The sequence below is a fragment of the Lithobates pipiens genome, unplaced genomic scaffold (genome assembly GCF_037356315.1).
Source record: "Lithobates pipiens isolate NorthernLeopardFrog02 unplaced genomic scaffold, aLitPip1_a1.2 Scaffold_19, whole genome shotgun sequence".
Classification (NCBI taxonomy): domain Eukaryota; kingdom Metazoa; phylum Chordata; class Amphibia; order Anura; family Ranidae; genus Lithobates; species Lithobates pipiens.
This window is the reverse complement of record NW_027507764.1, coordinates 176,691,480-176,712,208: the sequence shown is the minus strand read 5'-3', so window position 1 is coordinate 176,712,208 and position 20,729 is coordinate 176,691,480. Positions and strand designations below refer to the sequence as shown.

At 41.8% G+C, this 20,729-nt stretch overlaps 1 protein-coding gene across 1 annotated transcript in view; it reads right to left on the bottom strand.

Annotated features, from left to right (window-relative positions):
• Positions 1-20,729, bottom strand: part of LOC143996451 (collagen alpha-6(VI) chain-like) — a 357,097-nt gene that overhangs the window by 101,135 nt on the left and 235,233 nt on the right. The window contains exons 13-17 of the mRNA XM_077491501.1: positions 13,498-13,643; positions 11,019-11,111; positions 8,054-8,107; positions 5,622-5,693; positions 4,840-4,866 (exon numbers count right to left, since the gene is read on the bottom strand). Of these exons, the coding sequence (XP_077347627.1) occupies positions 4,840-4,866; positions 5,622-5,693; positions 8,054-8,107; positions 11,019-11,111; positions 13,498-13,643 (392 nt within the window). The remainder of the gene's footprint in view (positions 1-4,839; positions 4,867-5,621; positions 5,694-8,053; positions 8,108-11,018; positions 11,112-13,497; positions 13,644-20,729) is intronic.

Sequence of the window (20,729 nt, the reverse complement as noted above, 5' to 3'; positions counted from 1 at the left end):
AGGCCCGGTCCTTAAGGGGTTAAAAACTTCCCTTTTGCCACATTTACATGCTGTGTTTAGCTGTGTTTGCGTTTAGGAGTGTTTTCTTTTTAAATAGTAAAAAATTGATCTCCATTAAAAACTCCTGTAAGCGAAACACGGCTAAGCGTGAGTTTACAAGCTGTTAAAGGCATTTGGCATTTCAAATGCCTCTGAACATCCATCCTGAACGCATTTTTTTGCTTTCCAAAAACTGCTCAACTGCCTAGGAATGACTATAAACAACCCTGTGTACATCTACTAATAACATAACATAGAGGAGAGTTAAGGGCAGCTGAAAAAAATGCCCAACTGCTCCTAAACATCTGTTTACCAGCAGCAGTGTACATGAAGTATTAGGATTAGGAAGGTTTAGTTCCACCCATCTACATGAGTCCTAAAGCTAGCATAGAGAGGAGCTGTAAAAAACAGTTTGCCCTAGGGTGGAAATATAATTCTTGCTCTGAAGTACTTGAGAAATGAAGCAGCAAGTAGACAATTTACCTACCCATGCATGTTCACAAATCAAATGCAGCTTTGTAGTAAACTGAAATGTTTATCTTGTCTTTCTATATCCACATAGTAATAGTAAAAGAATTCAAAAAACATGCAAAGGGAAAAAAAAAAAACTAAAAACAGTTCACTGAAACACAGCCCAGCAAGTTTTATTTTTACTAAGACTGTAATTATCATTACTGTCATGGCAATAAAAATACATCTTCTGTTTATTGCCAGAAGTCTCTTGTTTCATAATGAGTAACTGGGCTGTGTAATAAATTGGATCATAATTTGTGAACTAAAACTGTTTATATACAGACAAGTTTTCCTCCCTTCAAAATTAAAGATTTGATATTTAACCATTCTTCATTCTTTTCGAAGGGTGCCCTTCACCTACACATGCAAGACTACTAAACATTGGTCTTGTAGACAGTGTAGGCGTTAGCAGGCTGAACATACATCACGGACTACAGAAGGCAACATTCCTACTTAGGCCGTACCAGACTTCCTGCCTCAGTACGCCCTGGGGCTCTGGTCCACAGGTTTGTGCTTAGCACAGATGGGCACCCGAGCATTGGTTACTGGGCCAGTCACTTCTTGGCTCACCTCTGTTGCCATGCATTCTTTTGAGTTTTCTAAACTTCTACTCAACAGCGTTCGACGCTTCAGAAAGCTGATAATGATAATGCACCATGTCACAAAGCTCAAATCATGTCAAACTGGTTTCTTGAACATGTGTCAGGGTACTCACTGTGGCCGAGGTGCTGAGAGCGGCTCCCCTTGCAGCTGAGCGCACTCTACCCCTGAAGGTGGTACAGAGGGTATAGGGCACAGAGAGGCACGGGTTACCAGCAGATAGATGGGTCTCGAATGGAGGGCTCCCGCAGAGAAGAGATGACATGCAGAAGTGGACCTGACACCTAGACTGGAGTAGGAGGTCTGGCCAGGGCCATAACCCAATAATAGTAATTGGAACTTGGAGTTCAGAAGGATACTGGGGGTTAGGTACAGAGTATTCAGTAGAAGCAAGTCTTTAATGCAAGCCGGGGTCATACACGGGAAGCAGGCCGGTAGAGTAGTCCTTAAAACAAGCCGGGGTCAAACACAGAAGGCAAGTCAGCAGAGGAATCCTTAAGGCAAGCTGGGGTCATACGCATAGAGCTGGTAATTAGAAAAGTCCTTAGGCAAGCCGGGGGTCAAACACAGAAAGGCAGGTAGCAGAGGAATCCTTAGACAAGCCGGGGGTCAAACATAGGTAGCAGAGAAGTCCTTTAAACAAGCCAGGGTCAAAGTACTGGAGAGAGGCAGAGCAGGTCAGGGTCAATCCGGGTCACAGCAGGTAAACACAGGTATTCAGAACTTGAGACAGGAACACAGGAAGCTAAGAGACAAACCAGCAATTAGACAAGGGGTTGGTCAGCCTTTTATGGGCCAGCAAGGGGGTGTAACGTTAATGCGAGCTTCAGTGCGCGCGCTCCTGCGCTGCTATGCAGTATCATGTATCGTGTGCGCTGTCCCGCTGTATCGCTGTATCGCACACCCGCATGCGCTATTTTGCCACGCAGGCGCACGAGAATGTTCCGTTACTCACAAGTGCAGCTCCTGCTATTTCTCTGACAATGACAATGAGTTCACTGTACATTGTACTCCAATGGCCTCCACAGTCACCAGATCTCAATCCAATAGAGCACCTTTGAGAAGTGGTGGAACGGGAGATTCACATCATGGATGTGCAGCCGACAAATCTGCAGCAACTGCATGATGCTATCATGTCAATATGGACCAAAATCTCTGAGGAATGTTTCCAACACCTTGTTGAATCTATGTAACAAAGAATAAAGGCAGTTCTGATGGCAAAAGGGAGTCCAACCCTGTACTAGCAATGTGAATCTAATAAAGTGGCCAGCGAGTGTATATCATATTTATATCCTTTTATAAACATAAAAAATATAACAGTATATACAGTTATAATGTTATATACCTACAAATTACACCCATACTAAATAACTTAAAGAGGAAGTAAACCCAGATGGGTTTACTTCCTCTTTGATTCCCTGCAAAGTTAAAGCGTAATGGGCTACTATGCATCGCATAGTAGTCCATTATGTGTCACTTACCTGACACAGGAGCCAGTGATGTCACCGCTGTCCCCTGTAGTTCCGAGCGTCCATCTTCTTGGTGGGTCTCCGTGGGTCTCTCTGCTCCGGCGCTGTGATTCGCCGGAGCAGCGATAACGTCACTCCCGCGCATGCACACGGGAGCCAACACTCGCGGCATATCGCCGCGATCTGCGGCTTACCCAGTGCGCCTGCGCGCCACTGTCTACGGCGGTGGCTGTCTTCAGGTAAATATCTCCTAAACCATATAGGTTTAGGAAATATTTCTAGGACCTACAGGTAAGCCTTAATCTAGGCTTACCTGTAGGTAAAAGAGGTTTGTAAGGGTTTACAACCACTTTAAAGCTGAAAGCATGAAGGCAAAGAGCCTCTGTTGTGCTCTCTGTTTAGGATCTAAATGAAGGTCTGTAACACTAGGATCACAGGGATATAAATTAAGTACAGTGGTGTGAAAAAGTGTTTGCCCCCTTCCTCATTTCCTGTTCCTTTGCATGTTTGTCACACTTAAGTGTTTCGCAACATCAAACCAATTTAAACAATAGTCAAGGACAACACAAGTAAACACAAAATGCAATTTGTAAATGAAGGTGTTTATTATTAAAGGTAAAAAAAAATCCAAACCATCATGGCCCTGTGTGAAAAAGTGATTGCCCCCCTTGTTAAAACATACTATAACTGTGGTTGTCCACACCTGAGTTCAATTTCTCTAGCCACACCCAGGCCTGATTATTGCCACACCTGTTCACAATCAAGGCATCACTTAAATAGGAGCTGCTTGACACAGTAAGGTCCACCAGAAGATCCTTAAAAGCGAGAAAGAAAGTAATTGAGATCTATCAGTCTGGAAAGGGTTATAAAGCCATTTCCAAAGCTTTGAGAATCCAGCGAACCACAGTGAGAGCCATTATCCACAAATGGCGAAGACATGGAACAGTGGTGAACCTTCCTAGGAGTGGCTGGCCACCCAAAATTACCCCAAGAGCGCAGCGACGACTCATCCAAGAGGTCACAAAAGACCCCACAATAACTTCCAAGGAACTGCAGGCCTCACTTGCCTCAGTTAAGGTCAGCGTTCATGCCTCCACCATCAGGAAAAGACTGGGCAAAAATGGCCTGCATGGCAGAGTTCCAAGGAGAAAACCACTGCTGAGCAAAAAGAACATCAAAGCTCGTCTCAATTTCTCCACAACACATCTTGATGATCCCCAAGACTTTTGGGACAACATTCTGTGGACCGATGAGACAAAAGTGGAACTCTTTGGAAGGTGTGTGTCCAAGTATATCTGGCGTAGAAGGAACACTGCATTTCATAAAAAGAACATTATACCAACAGTAAAATATGGTGGTGGTAGTGTGATGGTCTGGGGCTGTTTTGCTGCTTCAGGACCTGGAAGACTTGCCGTGATAAAAGGAACTATGAATTCTTCTGTCTACCAAGAGATCCTGAAGGAGAATGTCCGACCATCTGTTCGTGTACTCAAGCTGAAACGAACTTGGGTTCTGCAGCAGGACAATGATCCTAAACACACCAGCAAGTCCACCACCGAATGGCTGAAGAAAAACAAAATGAAGACTTTGGAGTGGCCTAGCCAAAGTCCTGACCTGAATCCTATTGAGATGTTGTGGTATGACCTTAAAAAGGCCGTTCATGCTCGAAAACCCTCTAATGTAACTGAATTAGGACAATTCTGCAAAGATGAGTGGGCCAAAATTCCTCCAGGACGCTGTAAAAGCCTCATTGCACGTTATCGCAAACGCTTGGTTGCAGTTGTTGCTGCTAAGGGTGGCCCAACCAGTTATTAGGTTTAGGGGGCAATCACTTTTTCACACAGGGCCATGATGGTTTGGATTTTTTTTCACCTTTAATAATAAACACCTTCATTTACAAATTGCATTTTGTGTTTACTTGTGTTGTCCTTGACTATTGTTTAAATTGTTTTGATGTTACGAAACACTTAAGTGTGACAAACATGCAAAGGAACAGGAAATGAGGAAGGGAGCAAACACTTTTTCACACCACTGTATACACAAACTATAAGAAAAATATTAAAAAGTTTAAATTTTTTTATAAAATAGCAAAAACTGAAACTTTATAACAAATGAATACACATTTAGATTTTTTGTTTTTCAATACAAAGACACTGAAAAAAAGCATTGATGGCAAATTAAAGGTTTGAAAAGTTTAAATGTAAAAAGAAATACATACTGTTTCTCCTGCCAGCCCTCTGTTTCCCTGTAAATAAAAAACAAAGGGTTATTCACAAAAATACATTTATAAGCTTAAATAATATTAAAATGTTGCTTTTAAAAAAGGACAAATTTATTACTTAGCTTATAATGAAAGTCATTCTAGCTTATTCTTCAAGGTGGTATAAAAGGGCAAAAGACAGGAATGGAACAATGGTAGGAGACCCAGGCCACCAGAGATGCGTATCATATATCTTCTATTGTAGAGAAATGCCTTTTTTAATTTTGGTAACTGATATGGTCACTTTATGCTAAATCATTATACTGGATAACAGTTGTTACTTATTTTAGTCTTGTCGACGATTATTGTACTTTAAAAGTGTATGCTGTGTTTTATTTTAAAGGAAATGTAGTGAAAAAAATAGGGATTACCATTGCTCATCTCTCCATTTAAACATTTTAGTTGCCTGGCTATCTGTGTCTTTAATAATTTATGAGCAATGCCCACTCTAATCCACACGCTATCAGTAAAAAAAAGCTTTGTGAGTTAGGTGGTAAAACTATAAAGTGTTCATGTTGAGTGACTCAACAAAAAATTTCAAATTCTAACTTGTGGTACTGCTTAATGTGGCACATAGTAAATTATACTTCAGCTTAATGAGTCAGATTTGTTTTTCTTTTAGTCCTGTCCTATATTGCAAGGCTTTTAGAAGACTGTTAAGTAGATTGTAAAAAAAACAAAAAAAGCAAAAAAACAAAAATCAAAAAAAGTGCTGTAAGCTGGTAAGACTTAAGACATACCTTAGGACCTTTGATTCCCACACATCCTTTATCACCAGGTTCTCCTGGAGGGCCAGGTAGTCCTCTTCCACCCTAATAAAAACAAACACCTTGAATAAAGTTGCTTCCCTTTAAACAAATACTGCATTATTAATACTGATACAAGTATTTGAGAGTATCAGACCCACACTGTATTAATGTATTTTGCTTTTGCTTTGAAAATGGGCTTCATGCAAGTATTAAAGTAGGTCTACTGTTCGCTCACCTAGTTCACCTAATCAATTTCCAATATTCTTGTGTGTTTTTCTATACAGAATCTATCTGAACCTGGTATTCTTTGGTGCAGAAAGAGTTGGTCTTTGTTACAGAGGATCACAGTGCAAAAGAGATAGTGTTAGCCAAGTTTTGTTTATATAATGTAACGTTATTTTTACCATTTGCACCGACCAGAAACTGATATACAATTTCAAACCTAAGCCCTTGTACACACTGTCAGACATTCTAACAACCAAATCCGTTGGATTTTGTCCGATGGATTTTGTCCGACGGATTGTGTCCGAAACTGTTGCATACACACGGTCAGACCAAGTTGTCGAAATTTGCGGTTGCCAAGAACGCAGTGACGTAAGCCGTGTACGGCGGGACTAGAAAAGGGAAGTTCAGCACCATGTCTGGCACCCTTTGGGCTCCTTCTGCTGATCTCGTGTGTATCGCGTGTTAGTAAAAGTTTGGTGAGAGACGATTCGCGCTTTTCAGATTTGTGATTCAGTTCGGTACTGCTCTTCAGTTTGTGCTTGCCTTTGCGTATGTGATAATCAGTGCGTGTAGTCAGTAAGTATTTGTTTCTCATTGTGGACTATATCTTGGTATAGTACGCTTTGATTTGCATTTCTTATTGTCTGCTTGCTTCTGCTATTCAGTTCGTTCTTTCAGGCATTGCTGTTTATCGTTGTACTGTTGTCCGTTCTGTCCAGCCGACCGTTTTCAAACCATGTTTCTCGTCGTAGAGTTTGTGCTGTGCAGGGGCTTCGTGTTGGGGTTCTTACTTTGACACAAGCCCGGTCCATGAACAGGGAGGGGAGGCGTTTGTGGACCAAGAATTGGTTGCGCCAGCGTGACCAGTTCTCGCACATGCCTTTACTCCGTGAGATCCGCGAGAATAATCCTGATGATTTCAGGAATTATCTCCGGATGACGGACCCCGTTTTTCACTGTCTGCTGGCTTTGCTGACTAGCAGAGGCTCATCGCCACGTTGCGCTACTTGGCGACAGGGAGAAGCCTTCAGGACCTCATTTCTCTACAGGCATCTCCCCCCAGGCTCTGGGGATCATTATTCCAGAGACCTGTTCTGCCATCATTCAGGTCCTGCAGAAGGACTATATGAAGCTAAGTTTTCTCCTTAAACATCACATTCTATGTATTTCATGATTGCTAATGTCTTGCATTTCTTTACTCATTCCCTAATTACCATAATTGCAATATGCTCTAATTCATATACTCTGCCTCTTTGTCCTCAGGCATATTTGCCTCACTAACTTCCCCACCATGCTCTTCTTGGCCCATAAAACTATAGTCTAGTCACTTACCAATGTCTTTTGTCAGCTCCATAGTATTGCTTTCCCCTAAACTACTGAAATACTTGTGTATGTGTTTTCCTTCCAAAAGGCCAGTTTATTTGTGAGCAGGCAGGTACATTTCAAAAATACAAAGTGAAATGAATAACAAAGGGTACCAACACTAAACAACCTCCTGTAGATTAAAAACGAAAAACCAAAGATAAAAAATACAATAATGTTGTTGTGGTAAGTTTACACACAAAAAACACCCCAAAAAAAGGAGAAATGAGCAAACTGTCTTTAAAGGAGATTTTTAGGAAATCAAAAAAAAAAAACATCCAAAAAAGAATAAACAAAATCTAAAATTGTGTAGATGTGACGCAAACTAAATTTGTATTGCCGAAATGGTTAAAAAAGAGTCATGAAATACGTTCGGGAGAAGTGTGTGTGACTATGAGCATCAAAAGAAGTTCCTTCTTGCAGCATTGTAAAGAACAAGAGAATGCGTTTCATAAAAGAATTTTTAACATTGCAGCGTGACGAATGTGCTATATCGCTTACGAGCAGTAGTTTTACCTGAACAAGCGTTTCCGTGTCGGAATTTGAATGTGAGCATGCGTGGCACTTTGTCCGTCAGAGTAGGCTATACATGATCGGAGTATGTCCGATCGGACCAGTTTGTCGGAAAATATTTCCAGCAAGTTGGAAAATTTGGTCCGACGGATATTCCGACGGAAACAGTCTGATGCATACCACACACAGTCGGATTATCCGACAAAACGGTCCGATAGGACACATTCCGATGGATTCTCCGACTGTGTGTACAAGGGCTAAGTGTTATTTTACTACAGCACTGCATTTTACTTAATAAAAAAAGACTTAGAAGAGATACTCACATCTTCCCCCTCTTCCCCAGAATGTCCTGGAACTCCCTTTCGCCCAGGTAGCCCCTGTAAATAAATCAGAAGTTAGAATCTAGATGATAAATGCATATCATAGAAAAATCTTTTAAAATTAAAAGGAACACATTTGTAAAGTTTTTTTGTACAATTAATGTGTATGCGTAGCCAAAAACTTTCTTTTTAGAGAGAGTAGGGAAGAATTCAACCTTGATATCACCTGTTTGTGTCCTGCCACATCAGCCAGATAATGACACCACTGAAACTTGAAGTAACAAAGTGCTTGTCGCTTCCAGCATCATATAGTCCAGGGACAATCAGTGAACAGATTTGTGCTGATTGTCCTCCACTCCCCACACTGACACTGATGGGAGTCCCATGACCAGGATAGGCAGCAAAGCCCAGTATACTTTGCCGGGGGGCAGGGCCGGATTAGGCACATAATGGGCCCGATGCTGAGGATTTTGGAGGGCCGCTTTTATGGTTAATAAATAAAATGAAAATAAAATTGGGACGGGAATGACCCTCAATTTTGATGCACACAGCGCAAGCTCGCTGCTCGTTTGGAGATAAGCAGTTTTTATTGGAATTTTATGTGAGTACCCTACTACACTATGGTACTTCTCCTCTATTAATTTATCCTTGCTCCCACCGAGAGAAAAAGACATTTGATGAGAAGTAATATTTATGAATTTGGGGAGAAGAGCCTGAAAAGATCCAGTAGGCTTATATTTACATGCGGTTATCTCCTTACCACAAGGTAAGGGGCCATTGCCTACTAGCGTGTTTTTGCACGGAGTGGTAAAACACCTGGATGCTGTCACCCTTCAGAGATTGCACATTTTGCACAGTGAAGCACTTGCACTTAAGAAGCTTTCCTTGCACCGTTTATGAACTGAACACTTATTTATATTTTAAGATTTTAATATTGGAATGTGGACTGATATTCACCTGTATACATTTGGATTGATTTATCTTTATGTTTGTTTTTTTGGCTGCTTTTGCACTGTTTTTGCTTATTTACACAAGCTGGGCGTATAGTGCATTGCTATATGCACTTTTTGCACGATATTCATTTACACTTTTTTATATTATTGGGTCACTTTGCATTTTATATGGATGCTTATAGAAGTTTTATTGTTTACAGCATACTCATGCTATTATTTGTTTAATATTTTTGTCACGAAGCACGTTTATTAAGTATCAGATTATTATTTATTTTTTCTGTACACAATACTCTACCTCTAATTCTGTGTATGTTTACACTTATGATTATTGATGTCAGAGGAGGGACATAGAAATATATTGCCCATATTGAGGATTTGGTGATAGAATCGTGGGACACCACTATTTTTTATTTAAATAAAATGAAACGCAAACTTTTTTGTTATAACAAATTAAGTATTTTAAACAAATTGCTCATGCAAATTTTATCTTGTGTAATTCCCCTTTAAGGGAGTGTGGTAGTTTGTGTGCTATGTTTACATACTTTTGTTAATAGGTGTTTGTTAATAGCTCGTTCCAAGCTCAAAAGTTGGGAGGTATATTAGGGTGTAGCTTGAACCATGTTCACAACTGGAAGCCCCCCCCCCCAATCCCCCCCCCCCCCATGCTGAATCTGTATGCAGGCTCCTAATATTTTTTGTGTGGCTGTGCATGGAAAGAGATCTGTGAATGGAGAGATTACAAGTCCTATCTTCCACCACAGCAGAGGGAATTGAAGATCTCTATGAAGCACAAGTGCTGTGACATTATTGCATTTGTAAGATTACATCCTCCAGCCCCGTAAATAAAGGTCCATACCTTGGTATGCAGGGCAGGATTAGAAGCATCATGGGCCTGGTGCTTAGGATTTTGGAGGGCAATTTTTATGGTTGATAAATAAAATTAAACGCAAACAATTTTTTATTATAAAAAATTAAGTATTTTAAATAAACTGCTCATTCACATATGTGCAAGAGAACCCCTGTGAATGAGGCCAAATTTTCTTTATACTCATTTGTTGCAATCTTTTATTGTTTAAATTTTTTTTTTTTACAATTGAACTTTTTTTTTTGTGTCAGTAGGGCAGTGGATGTACCAGCTATGAGTAAGCACTAGCCTTAGTGCGAAACGTGTCAGGCTTAGCATCTTTCACTGTGATGTCATTTGCTGTGTCCTAAATATTATTTAATAAAGCATCGTTTTAGCATTGGAGTGCGGCCATCCAGAGTTCTGTCATTATCCACATAGGGCAGTGGATGGAGTTAGTAGAGCAGTGGACAGTGCAGTTTTTTAAATATTTTTACTTAATTTTTTAATTATCTTTTACAATTTCATTTTTGTTTTTTTATTTTTTTTCAAAAAATGCATTTGGGGCTGGGTTTGGCAGTGGGTGGCATCAGTAGGGCAATGGCAGTGTCCAAATGGTTAGTCCAACCCTGTTGGGCCTATATTAAAGTAGGGGCCTGGAACTGCAGCTCCAATAGCCCCTATGTTAATCTGGCCCTGCCGGGGGGAGCATGGTACCGCACCTGTGGAAGTGATAAGGTGGATCTACAGTGGCCTGAATTACTTCCACTAGAAATCTGACAGTCAGCTAAAGAAATATGCACACACTTATGGCTGCCATAGCATCATGAAGTGTGTGCAGATGCTGCTGCTGCACACTTAACCCTTATGTTGGTGTCAGCAAAAGGGTTAAAGGCATAAAGATTGTTCACTGTTAAAGTGGATTTTCAAATTACAAAGTGAATGTTTGTTAGCAAATATTCTGCCTTTGTTATGTCCCTTGCACATGGTTGGGTAGTCAAAGTGAACACAGCTTTCCTAAACTTATAATTTATTCATATTAATATGTGAGTTCCCTTCTTTGTTAGTAAACCATCTCAATACATAATGTACATATATAATCTTCTCCATTAGATTCATAATGTTCCAGTAATATAAATCGTAATTAAAACATTAAAACAAAATTCAGTACCGGTTTTCCACGTGCTCCATATGTTCCAGGACTACCCCTTTCTCCAAAGCATTTACAAAACACACAGCAACATGTCTTCTCAACAACATTGGACTGCAATAGAAAAGTGCAATGTAATTATGATGTTTTCATAAATTGTGTTAAATTAATAGAGATTATAAACGACTGTAGATTATATATAATATTGGTACTACCATAGACTAGACTAAATTCTACTCCCTTTTCCTCCAAAAAACTCTACTCCTTTCGCCTTTGCGACTGTACTTTTCACTGATTTTCATCCTACCTATCCGACCACACCACACTTCCAAATTTACTTCCTCTTCTCTTTTTGTTTTGTCTATCGGAGTCCTCCAAGGTTCTGTTCTTGGACCTCTCCTATTCTCAATCTACACCTCCTCTCTGGGTCAGTTAATAGCCTCCCATGGCTTTCAATGCCATGTTTTCAACCAAGTACAGCAAAAGTGACATTTACAAAAGAAAAAAAATGCAGGTAAGTTGCTGGTAAATTGCAGTACACAAACAGCCATGGATTACCTGCATCAAAGTCTGGTATCAATGTCAAGATGTACCTCATGGAAAAAAAAACAGTGTATGGTTCCCTCCATATTACATTCAGCTGTCAGTCAGGAAGATGTCATTTGCGGATATGGAATGAACCTGGAACTCATCCCTAGTTTTTACTTATTTTATTACCTAAGATATAAAGCTGTATATGGGAACAACACGTCACTACTGGAATATGTATTTTCTCTTTTTACCAGTCATGCAGCAGTTTCATAGAGTGATTGTGCACTTTTTGAACTTGACTTGAGACTGCAATGAAAAAGTAAATGCTGTTTTTATCTGTCATATTGGTTTTCAAATCGATGTAGCAGCCTCCTAGTGTAGAGTAGGCTGCTAGCTAAATCTAGTTGGGCTCCCCTGTAAGCAGAGGAGCAGGGGTTGATTACTTATGGCTGCTAAGTGTTTCACACACTGCTGCTCTGTTACTTCCCCCTGTCTTCTTGAAAATTCTAGAATCATAGTGGGCAGAAGAACAGGGACTCTAGCCAATCCCTAGGGAAGTGTGCTCAATAGGCAGTGAGAGCGCTCATAAATAGTCAGAGGCCTGAGCAGCAGGGTGAAATGTTCCTGGGTTCAGGCCTACTGGAGGAGAGACCTGTGTAGGGGCTCTGCCCCTGGTGCAGGTTTCATGAGGAAAATAACAGGAAAACACCAAGGTCCCAGCTAGGCTTAGCTGATGATTTGCAATCTTGAGTCTGGGGATTAAGTCAGGCCTGGAGAAGCTCACTGGAGAGAGCCAAGAGGAAGTTGGTGGGAAAGAGTTCAGCTGTCTAGTGGTGGAGTGAGTCTAAGTCTCAATCACTAGGAAGAGTCTGGTGGATATTGGCAGGAGGCAACTGATGATCCTGTGTCTATGTGAGTACACAACCCCAATGCTGCAGAGTAGTGAGGGAAGGTAGCTTTTAACCGCCAGGTACAAATCACTGTCAGTATAGAGATTCCATGGGACATTCTTTGTTTGTTAATCACCAGTGCAGCCAGAAGTTAAGGAGTCCTCAAGTTGTTCAGTGTTGCCTTTTTTGGGGTATCTCATGATTTCTCTCTTTATACAAGTTTATAGTTTCCAATAAAAACTAAAAAAAGAAACCCTTTGAATGTTATTTGGAGCCACTGGAAGGGTGATGAAAATGCTATGTGCCTGGCTGTGAGTATCCTAGGGTAAATAGGACTATATTCACCAGCGGCTCTTTTTGGGGTGTGCTAAATGGAGAATACAGAGAGAAGCTCTATTTTCAACTACCATTTAGTAGTTAATAACCAGGTTCGTAGTCCTTGAGTGTGCTGATGTCAATTTTTGTGTTTCTTAAATGTCAAGTGTCACCTTTGCTGCAAAGTAAAATAAGAAGGATCCTTATCCCAAGTCCACAGGCTGATTCTGCTACACTGGAAATCTGCAACGCCCTTCACACTTGCTGAATGGATAAAACAAATGGGAGGCACTTAGCCGCTATCAATAATCGCAAGAGCATTTGGCAGGCTGGTAGTACTCAATTGGTTGATCAATAAACTTGATACATTCAGCCTGCCCATTAATGGTTCAAATCTCGGCCGAGATTCGAACCGTAAATGGCGGTCTTACTGTCCCATAGTTAATGACAGATTTAATCTTTGTTGACCTATCCTGAAAGATATGTACCATCGCTGGTTTGGCAAATGTACTCTGTGTATTGATAGTGATTTTAGATGTTATTGCATTAATTATAGCTAGTGGACTGACCTTGTTCCTGCCCTACACTCAATGGCAGTGGTGTAGCCATATTTCATAAATTATGTCATTATTAGATTTCTCTGCTAAACTTTGACTTATGTGCATTGGTTTGGCTTAATTCTAGCTAAAAACCCAGACATTTAAAATAGCACTAAAGCATAAATTCAACGTATAATTTAAAACTTTGGATGGGTCCTGGCTTACCACTTGCTTAAACAGTCTTTCACCAATATCTGGCATTCCAATATACATTTGATAGTTGTATTCAAAGCCTCTGCCAAATTCTATGTATTTGATGTCATCATAATGCTTCGCTCCTTCAAGTGCAACAGTAACCAATGCACTTAATCCTGAAAAGAAACAGATACATGTATACAACTATACATAATTTATCAAATATTTACATCTTATTAAAATTAAGCTGGCCTAAAAATTTAAATTATAACTTAAATAAGGCTTACTCAAAACCCTTAGTATTGACCATATAGAAATAAGATATAAAACTGAAATTGTCCTCTTCGTCTTGCAAAAGAAATAAATGGTTGTTTTACTAAAAGCAAATGATCTGGAATAACTTCTTCTTGGCTGGTTTCACATGCTTTTTATGTTATATTCAACCTTAATTGCTTGCATTTAATTGGAGACAAAAACTCTTTAATTTCTTCTGTGTAAAACAGTAGCTGAATGCTCTAAGAGGTATTATACTTGCGTTATTAACCATCTAAGAACCCCCTTAGTAACAAGGCCATTTTTTTCGATACGGCACTGCGTCGCTTTAACTGACAATTGCGTGGTCGTGCAACGCTGTACCCAATACCTTTTTTCCCACAAATATTCTCTTGGTGGTATTTGATCACCTCTGCATATTTTTTTGAGCTATAAACAAAAAAAGACTGACAATTTTGAAAAAAACAATAATATTTTCTATAAGATAACTATCCCCCCAAAAATGTAAAAAAACGAGTTTCTTCATTATTATTTTTTTTGGTAAAAAAATAGCAATAAGCGTATATTGATTGGTTTGCACAAAAGTATATATATATATATATATATATATATATATATATATATATATATATATATATAAAGAGCATCTACAAGTAGGTGGATTGATTTATGGCCCCCAGTACACTTAAAGCAGCCAACGTACAATGATGGCGATTCACCCAAGAAAGCCAACCTGCCACAGTACAACTGCGATGGCTGATCCTTAAGTGGTTTAAACAAGTCTGAGATGGCTGTCTGAGGTTCAGCTGCTAGTGGGTCTGATTAACAATTCTGCACACCAAATTGTATGCAGTGGGGTAACTACCATAATAGCAGACCATGTGACTTTTATTGGGCCTTGGTAGGTGTGCAGATCCACTTTGTGTGGGTATTTTATCAGGGCTGCAGAATGGCATTGGGCACCCTGTGCTTGAATGCTGAGTGTTTAAGCACCTGCCACTGCTCCATTAGGAGGCATTGTTGTGTAGCACTAGCCCATCAAGGAGCTGCTAGTGATGGTGGGTTCTCTGTTCTGCCACGACTCTCTAAACTGCTTGGTTCCCACTGACACACTGGTCGTAGACTAAAAGCTGCTTACACCTGTGACTTTAAGGGTTAACAGTCTACCACTCTTTTAGGATACACAGGGAAAAAGCCTTGCAGTAACCCAATTGAATGTATTAAGGCAATTCAATGTAATATGGTGTAAATCAACAAACAGATAAATGCACAGACACTATAACACTATAATAGATCATGGGCAATGTACAACTAACTCAAACGTAAAGAATTATAGCAAGGCTAATTTGAGTTATAACCGGGTAACTAGAGTATCTAAACAACATAGCCCAGTTTAGAAGAATAGAGAATGGTCCTGGTGTACACCTTGTGCCTACAACTCTAGTAACAAGTGGGTGTACGTGTTCCCAGTGTAGGGGTGAGGGGAAAACCCCTGGAGGTGGTAGAAAGTTTCTAGCGCCTAGTAACTAATGTTGGCTGGCTTTCAGGGGGGCCTTTCTTTAGTGCACTGTACCTTTAAGAGTACAGTGAGTAGAGTAGATAACAGAGGATACGCTGCTAAGTGAGAGCAGTCTCTGTTTGGGCCAACTGAGTGTGGTGGGCATTTAGGAAATGTAGTTCAGCTCACCACACCAGATGGCTAATCTGGTCCCAATAGCTTGGTGATCAACAGTTCCCAGTGCACTGGCCCTGGATCCTCACACAGGCTGCTGTCTCTCAGCCCAGATCCTGAAGATGCAGCCACTCTCTCTCTCAAACTTAGTCTTTGAAGGCAACTCAAGCCGGCTCGGGGCAGGTCTGTCCCTTCTCCCTGATGTGGGGGAACATGACAGAAATAGGTGCTCTTAGTTCCTCTCTAATGGCTCTGATCCCTCAGATGTGAGGTACAGACCTTGACAGCAGATCTATTTTCATTGCTTGCTCCAACACTTGCCCCTGATTGGATCTGATCCCTGGTGCCAGAAGGGAGGCAGTAGAGAAGTAGAAGAAACCAAGATCGAACACAACCCACTTTTGAGAATAACCGAAAAAATACCCCCGTGCTACCTCACCAGCTGCTATACCAAAATTAATAAGATAAATAAAATAAGTGCTTTTCTAAGGAGCAGCTCAAGAACCTCTGTGAATTCACCACAATTTGCAAATCGCTATTGACAGAGCCAACAGCGCAGCTGGAAGGTAAGAGGAGAGAGACAGCTGACATGCATACACTCCAGCACCCCTCTTGACTTCAGCACAGCAGGAGACAGGGAGAGTAAGTACACACACAGCCTGCAGCTGTGCAGCTCTCCTGTCCATCACATGACCAAGCATAAGAAAAAGTCTCAACCCCTAGTGGGTACCCATACTGATAGCAGGTCTGACATGGGTAATGGGAGGTGGAACAGTGCCTGGAACCTCCTACAGTGCCCCTCAGTTACCATAGTTTCCCAAACCTCCTACGGTACCTTCCAGCTCCCATAATGTAATAACCTTCCTGTTTGCTCCCTAACTACAATAATGCCCTGAAACCTCACACAGTGCTCTAACCTGCCATAGTGCCCCTAATGCCCACAGAGTCCTGAGCTCTCATAGTGCCACCAACCTCCCATAGAAACCCACAGTGGCCCTCAACCTTTCACAATGGTCTCCAGCTTTCTTGGTGCCCCACAATTTCCATAGTGCCCTAAACCTTCAAAAGTACAGTTTTAGCTCCCATAGCAACCCCAAACATTCCACAATTGCCCCCCATCTCCCATCATGCCCTCCAACCTCCCATAGTGACCTGCAATGCCCCCAACCCATTTCCCACAGTTCCTGCAGCCCCCCCCCCCCCCATAACCCTCATCCCTGCAGGGCCATCCAGTCTATTACAGAGTCCCCTAACCCCCTCCAGAACACCAATTCCCCACAATGACAGCCAGCCCCCACCAGATACTTTTAGCCCCATCCAAAGCCTTCCAGTCCCCCACAGAGCCCCCAGTCCCAACCAAAGCCTTTAGTGCTCTTCAACGCCACCTATATTTTTAATCCCATTCATACCAACATCAGGGCATTTTTTCTCCTACTGACTACTTATGCTAGAGCATTCTTCCACCTCTTGACCACCAAACACCAGGTTGTTCTCACTCCCACCAACTGCCAACACTAGAGCATTCTTCTTTCTGCTCTCCATAAACACCAAAGCATTTCTTCCTACTACTGACCATTAACATCATGGCACTTTTTCCCACTGCTTACTACTGACATCATGGCAATTTTTATGGCTGCAGTTTAATGACACTGGAGTATTATTTTTTCCTCTAACCACTGAAGCCAGGGTATATTTTTGTATTATGTTTTCAATGACCACCGATGAATGGCAAGTGATTGTTTGCACTAACTACAAATGTATGACATGACTATAATTCCACGGCATACAAAAACACAACAGGGACATTTACAAAGATCATCAGTGAATAACAATGGGTATTTTTCATTGAACACCAATGTAATAAAATATATATTTCTGTGCTGACCATTAAGCCACTTTTTTCTGCTTGTCAATGTAAAGAGCTGTTGTCAGAGATTTTAGTGAGAGGTGCTGCTATTAGGGATACAATATAATCCAATGGCCACCAACGCAAAATGCTAGTACTTCATCAATAGGGTGGCCCTATCAAAATGTTGTTGTTATGCCCATGTTAGTATGTATAGGCAAAATCCTTTAAAATGTTTGGATAGAGCAGGGAAGACTTAAAATCGCTTTACTTTTTTATTGCTGTGTGTGTCCCTATTACTTAGGGTGCACGTGTTTCTTTTGGAGGAGTGCTTCGTGGTGAGGTCTGCCATCCCTAACACAAGGGCAACTTGCCAATGCTATGTTCTCTAACTGGCTGCTGATTGATTACACAGAGCTATGTCCAAAATAACTGCTGAAAGGAGAATTTGGCTCACCCCTCTCTCCAATAATAGCCTACTGTGGGTGTTAGAGAGCAAGGAGAAAGGGTTCCAGCAGAGAACAGACCTCTTTCTGAGTACAGGCACCTACAGGTACAGCACACATACTGTATGATAAATAATGAGCTTTTGAGAGGAAAGGTTTAATGCTGCAAACTTAGTCTTTATTTGACACTAGACATAGAAGCTTGATTAACTTTCCTCCCACACTCTACTGTAGTTAGAGCTGCTGGGTCCACCCTGTAGTGTCTTAAGAACGTATGATGTGAAGACCAGCTAGCCACTCTGCACACTGTCTCCAAAGACACTCCCACACATGCTGCCCAAGAAGAAGACATAGCCCGGTTGAGTGAGCTCTAACTACCTCCGGAGGTTCCTTCCCAGCCGCTCTATATGCTTGATGAATAGTATTTACTATCCAGGCCGAGATGGTTCTGGCCGAAGCCTCTTTTCCTTTAGAGATACGGGTAGGTAAGATGAAAAGTCTGTCAGAACGTCTGAACACAGGAGTAGCCTGGAGATAGGCTTTTAGGACTTTTGGAATGTCCAACTCATGCAGGCCAGGACCTGATTCTGCTGGGAAAGCGGGAAGCACCCATTCACTGGAGAGGTGAATCATTAAAGCCACTTTTGGGACAAAGTGATCCAATGGTCTCAGCACAACCCTGTCTGGGAAGGACATGGTGTAAGGTTCAGCTGCCCCCAATGCTTGGAGTTCTGACACCTTTCCTCCTGACGTTATAGCTATTAGGAAAGCCGTTTTTAGGTGATATCCCATAACAAACAGTCTTCTGTAGAAGCACAAGGAGTGTTTGCCAGAAAATTAAGAACTACTCTCAGGTCCCACTGAGGGAACCTATTTCTCTTGGGAGGGCGTAGTCTAAGCACTGCTTTAATGAAACGCTCCAACAGCAGGCTTGCTGCCCATTTTGTTTGGGTAAAAGCCGAGATGGCTGAAACATTTACCTTAAGCAAGCTCAGACTGAGCCCCAAATCCAATCCGGATTGCAGAAAAGATAGGACTTGAGACACTTTGAGTCACTGGGGTCTAACTAACATCTGGCTGCCTATCCCATATTCTGGAGTGGATGGAGTTGGTGGATAGTTTTCTACAACTCTGTAAAGTTCTAATAACCTCTGGAGAAGCCCCTGCCTTTAAATCTCCAGGCCGCTAAGGCCAGTCATGACAGTTGTGGATGGAGGATTTACCAGCAGAGTGATTGGTGGGCACATGCTGAGATCGATTGCCAGAGGGTACAGTGGTCTGAGAACTATGGTCTGTATGGCTAGTAGGGTAATACTGCAATGACTGTCAGGTTCTCTGCCAACAATCCGCCCCTCTGCCAATGGATGTGTATAGCGCAAGAGGAACAGGCTCTACTTGCAGGCGAAAAGATCCATTTGTGGATACCCCCATTCGTGGACAATCTGCTTGAACACTTCGGGGTGAAGAGATCATTTGTTGGGATCTTAGAATTGTCTGGACAGGGATCTGATTCCAAGTTCTGACAGCCTGGAAGAGAAATGGCCCTTAAATCTGGGAGATATTGTTGTGCCAATGTCATGATTGGTTCCCCTCTTTCAAAAGAGATTGGCTGTGTTTCCCGCCTTGTCATTGCATGTAGGACACTGCTGCCGTTTTGTCCAGACGGAGCAGGACTGGGTGACCCTGGAAGTTCCACAATGTTGGAAAATAGACCTTGAGTGAGTGGGAAAGTCCCATCTGCCCTGGATCTTGTGTTGTTCGCAGGTGGTGCCCCACCCTGCTACACTGGCGTCTGGTAACAATGATCCATGGCTGCGGCCCTAATGGACGATGCTGTATTAGTATTTCTTGTTGTGTCCACCACAAGAGACTATGGTGCATCCAGCTAGTGATCTTGATTGGCTGGGCTAGACGAACCTTCTTCCACTGGCTCAGGAAACCTCCAGTGAGCCCAGGGGATCATTGGGATTCATGAAGCCATCAACCCAAGAAGACTCATGCACTGGGATGCTGACGTTACTGGTGCAGCCAATGCTTGTTGGAATTTCTCCCTGATTTTGGGGAGTTTCTAAAGAGGAAAGGAAACTGTGGCTGCCCGAGTATTGAACTGGGTCCTAGATAGACCATACTTTGTGTAGGCTCCAGCTGGCTTTTTTGACTATCCAGCGGAATGCCTCCAGAGGGAGGTGGTTTCTTCTCCCTATGCCTGGAAGGTTGGCTGTAATACTGGGCATGAGGAATCAGCCTGCATAATCTGCTGGGCTGGAGTCACCCCTGAAGTGTCTGGTACCTATCTGTTTAGAACTAGCTTTTCTGGCATAAGGTCATCTCCACATGACAAGCATTTGCCTTTTGGGCACTGAGCCCTCTGAGGAGAAGCTGTGTGCTTTCTCTTAAGCGTACATGTGTGCACTATATACTGGGGTCCGCCAGGACTGGAGGAGTCACTCTCTGCCCTGGGAATATCCTGATGATCCAGACAGCCTCTGGCCTTCCTAGAGCGGGAGTGTGAGCGGCCAGGGCAGAACGAAAAGGTGCAAAGAGGACTGCATGGCAACAGAGAAGAAAATAAGAGAAGAGAGAAATGGGAAAAAACAAACATATACAATACTGTGAAAAAGTATTTGCCCCCTTTCTGATTTTTTTTTTTTTGCATTTTTGTCACACTTAAATGACTCAGATCATCAAATAAATTTTATTATTACACAAAGATAACCCGAGGAAATAAAAACTGCAGTTTTTAAATGATGGTTTCATTTATTAAGGCAAAAAACCTGTCCAAACCTGCCTGGCTTTATGTGAAAAAGTAATTGCCACCAAAGCTAATAACTGGTTGTGCCAACCTTGGCGGCAACAACTGCAATCAAGCATTTGCGATAACTGGCAATGAGTCTTTCATATTGCTGTGGAGCAATTTTGGCCCACTCTTCTTTGCAGAATTGTTTTAATTCAGCCACATTGGAGGGTTTTCCAGCATGAACGGCCTGCGTAAGGTCATGATACAGCATCTCAATTGGATTTAAGT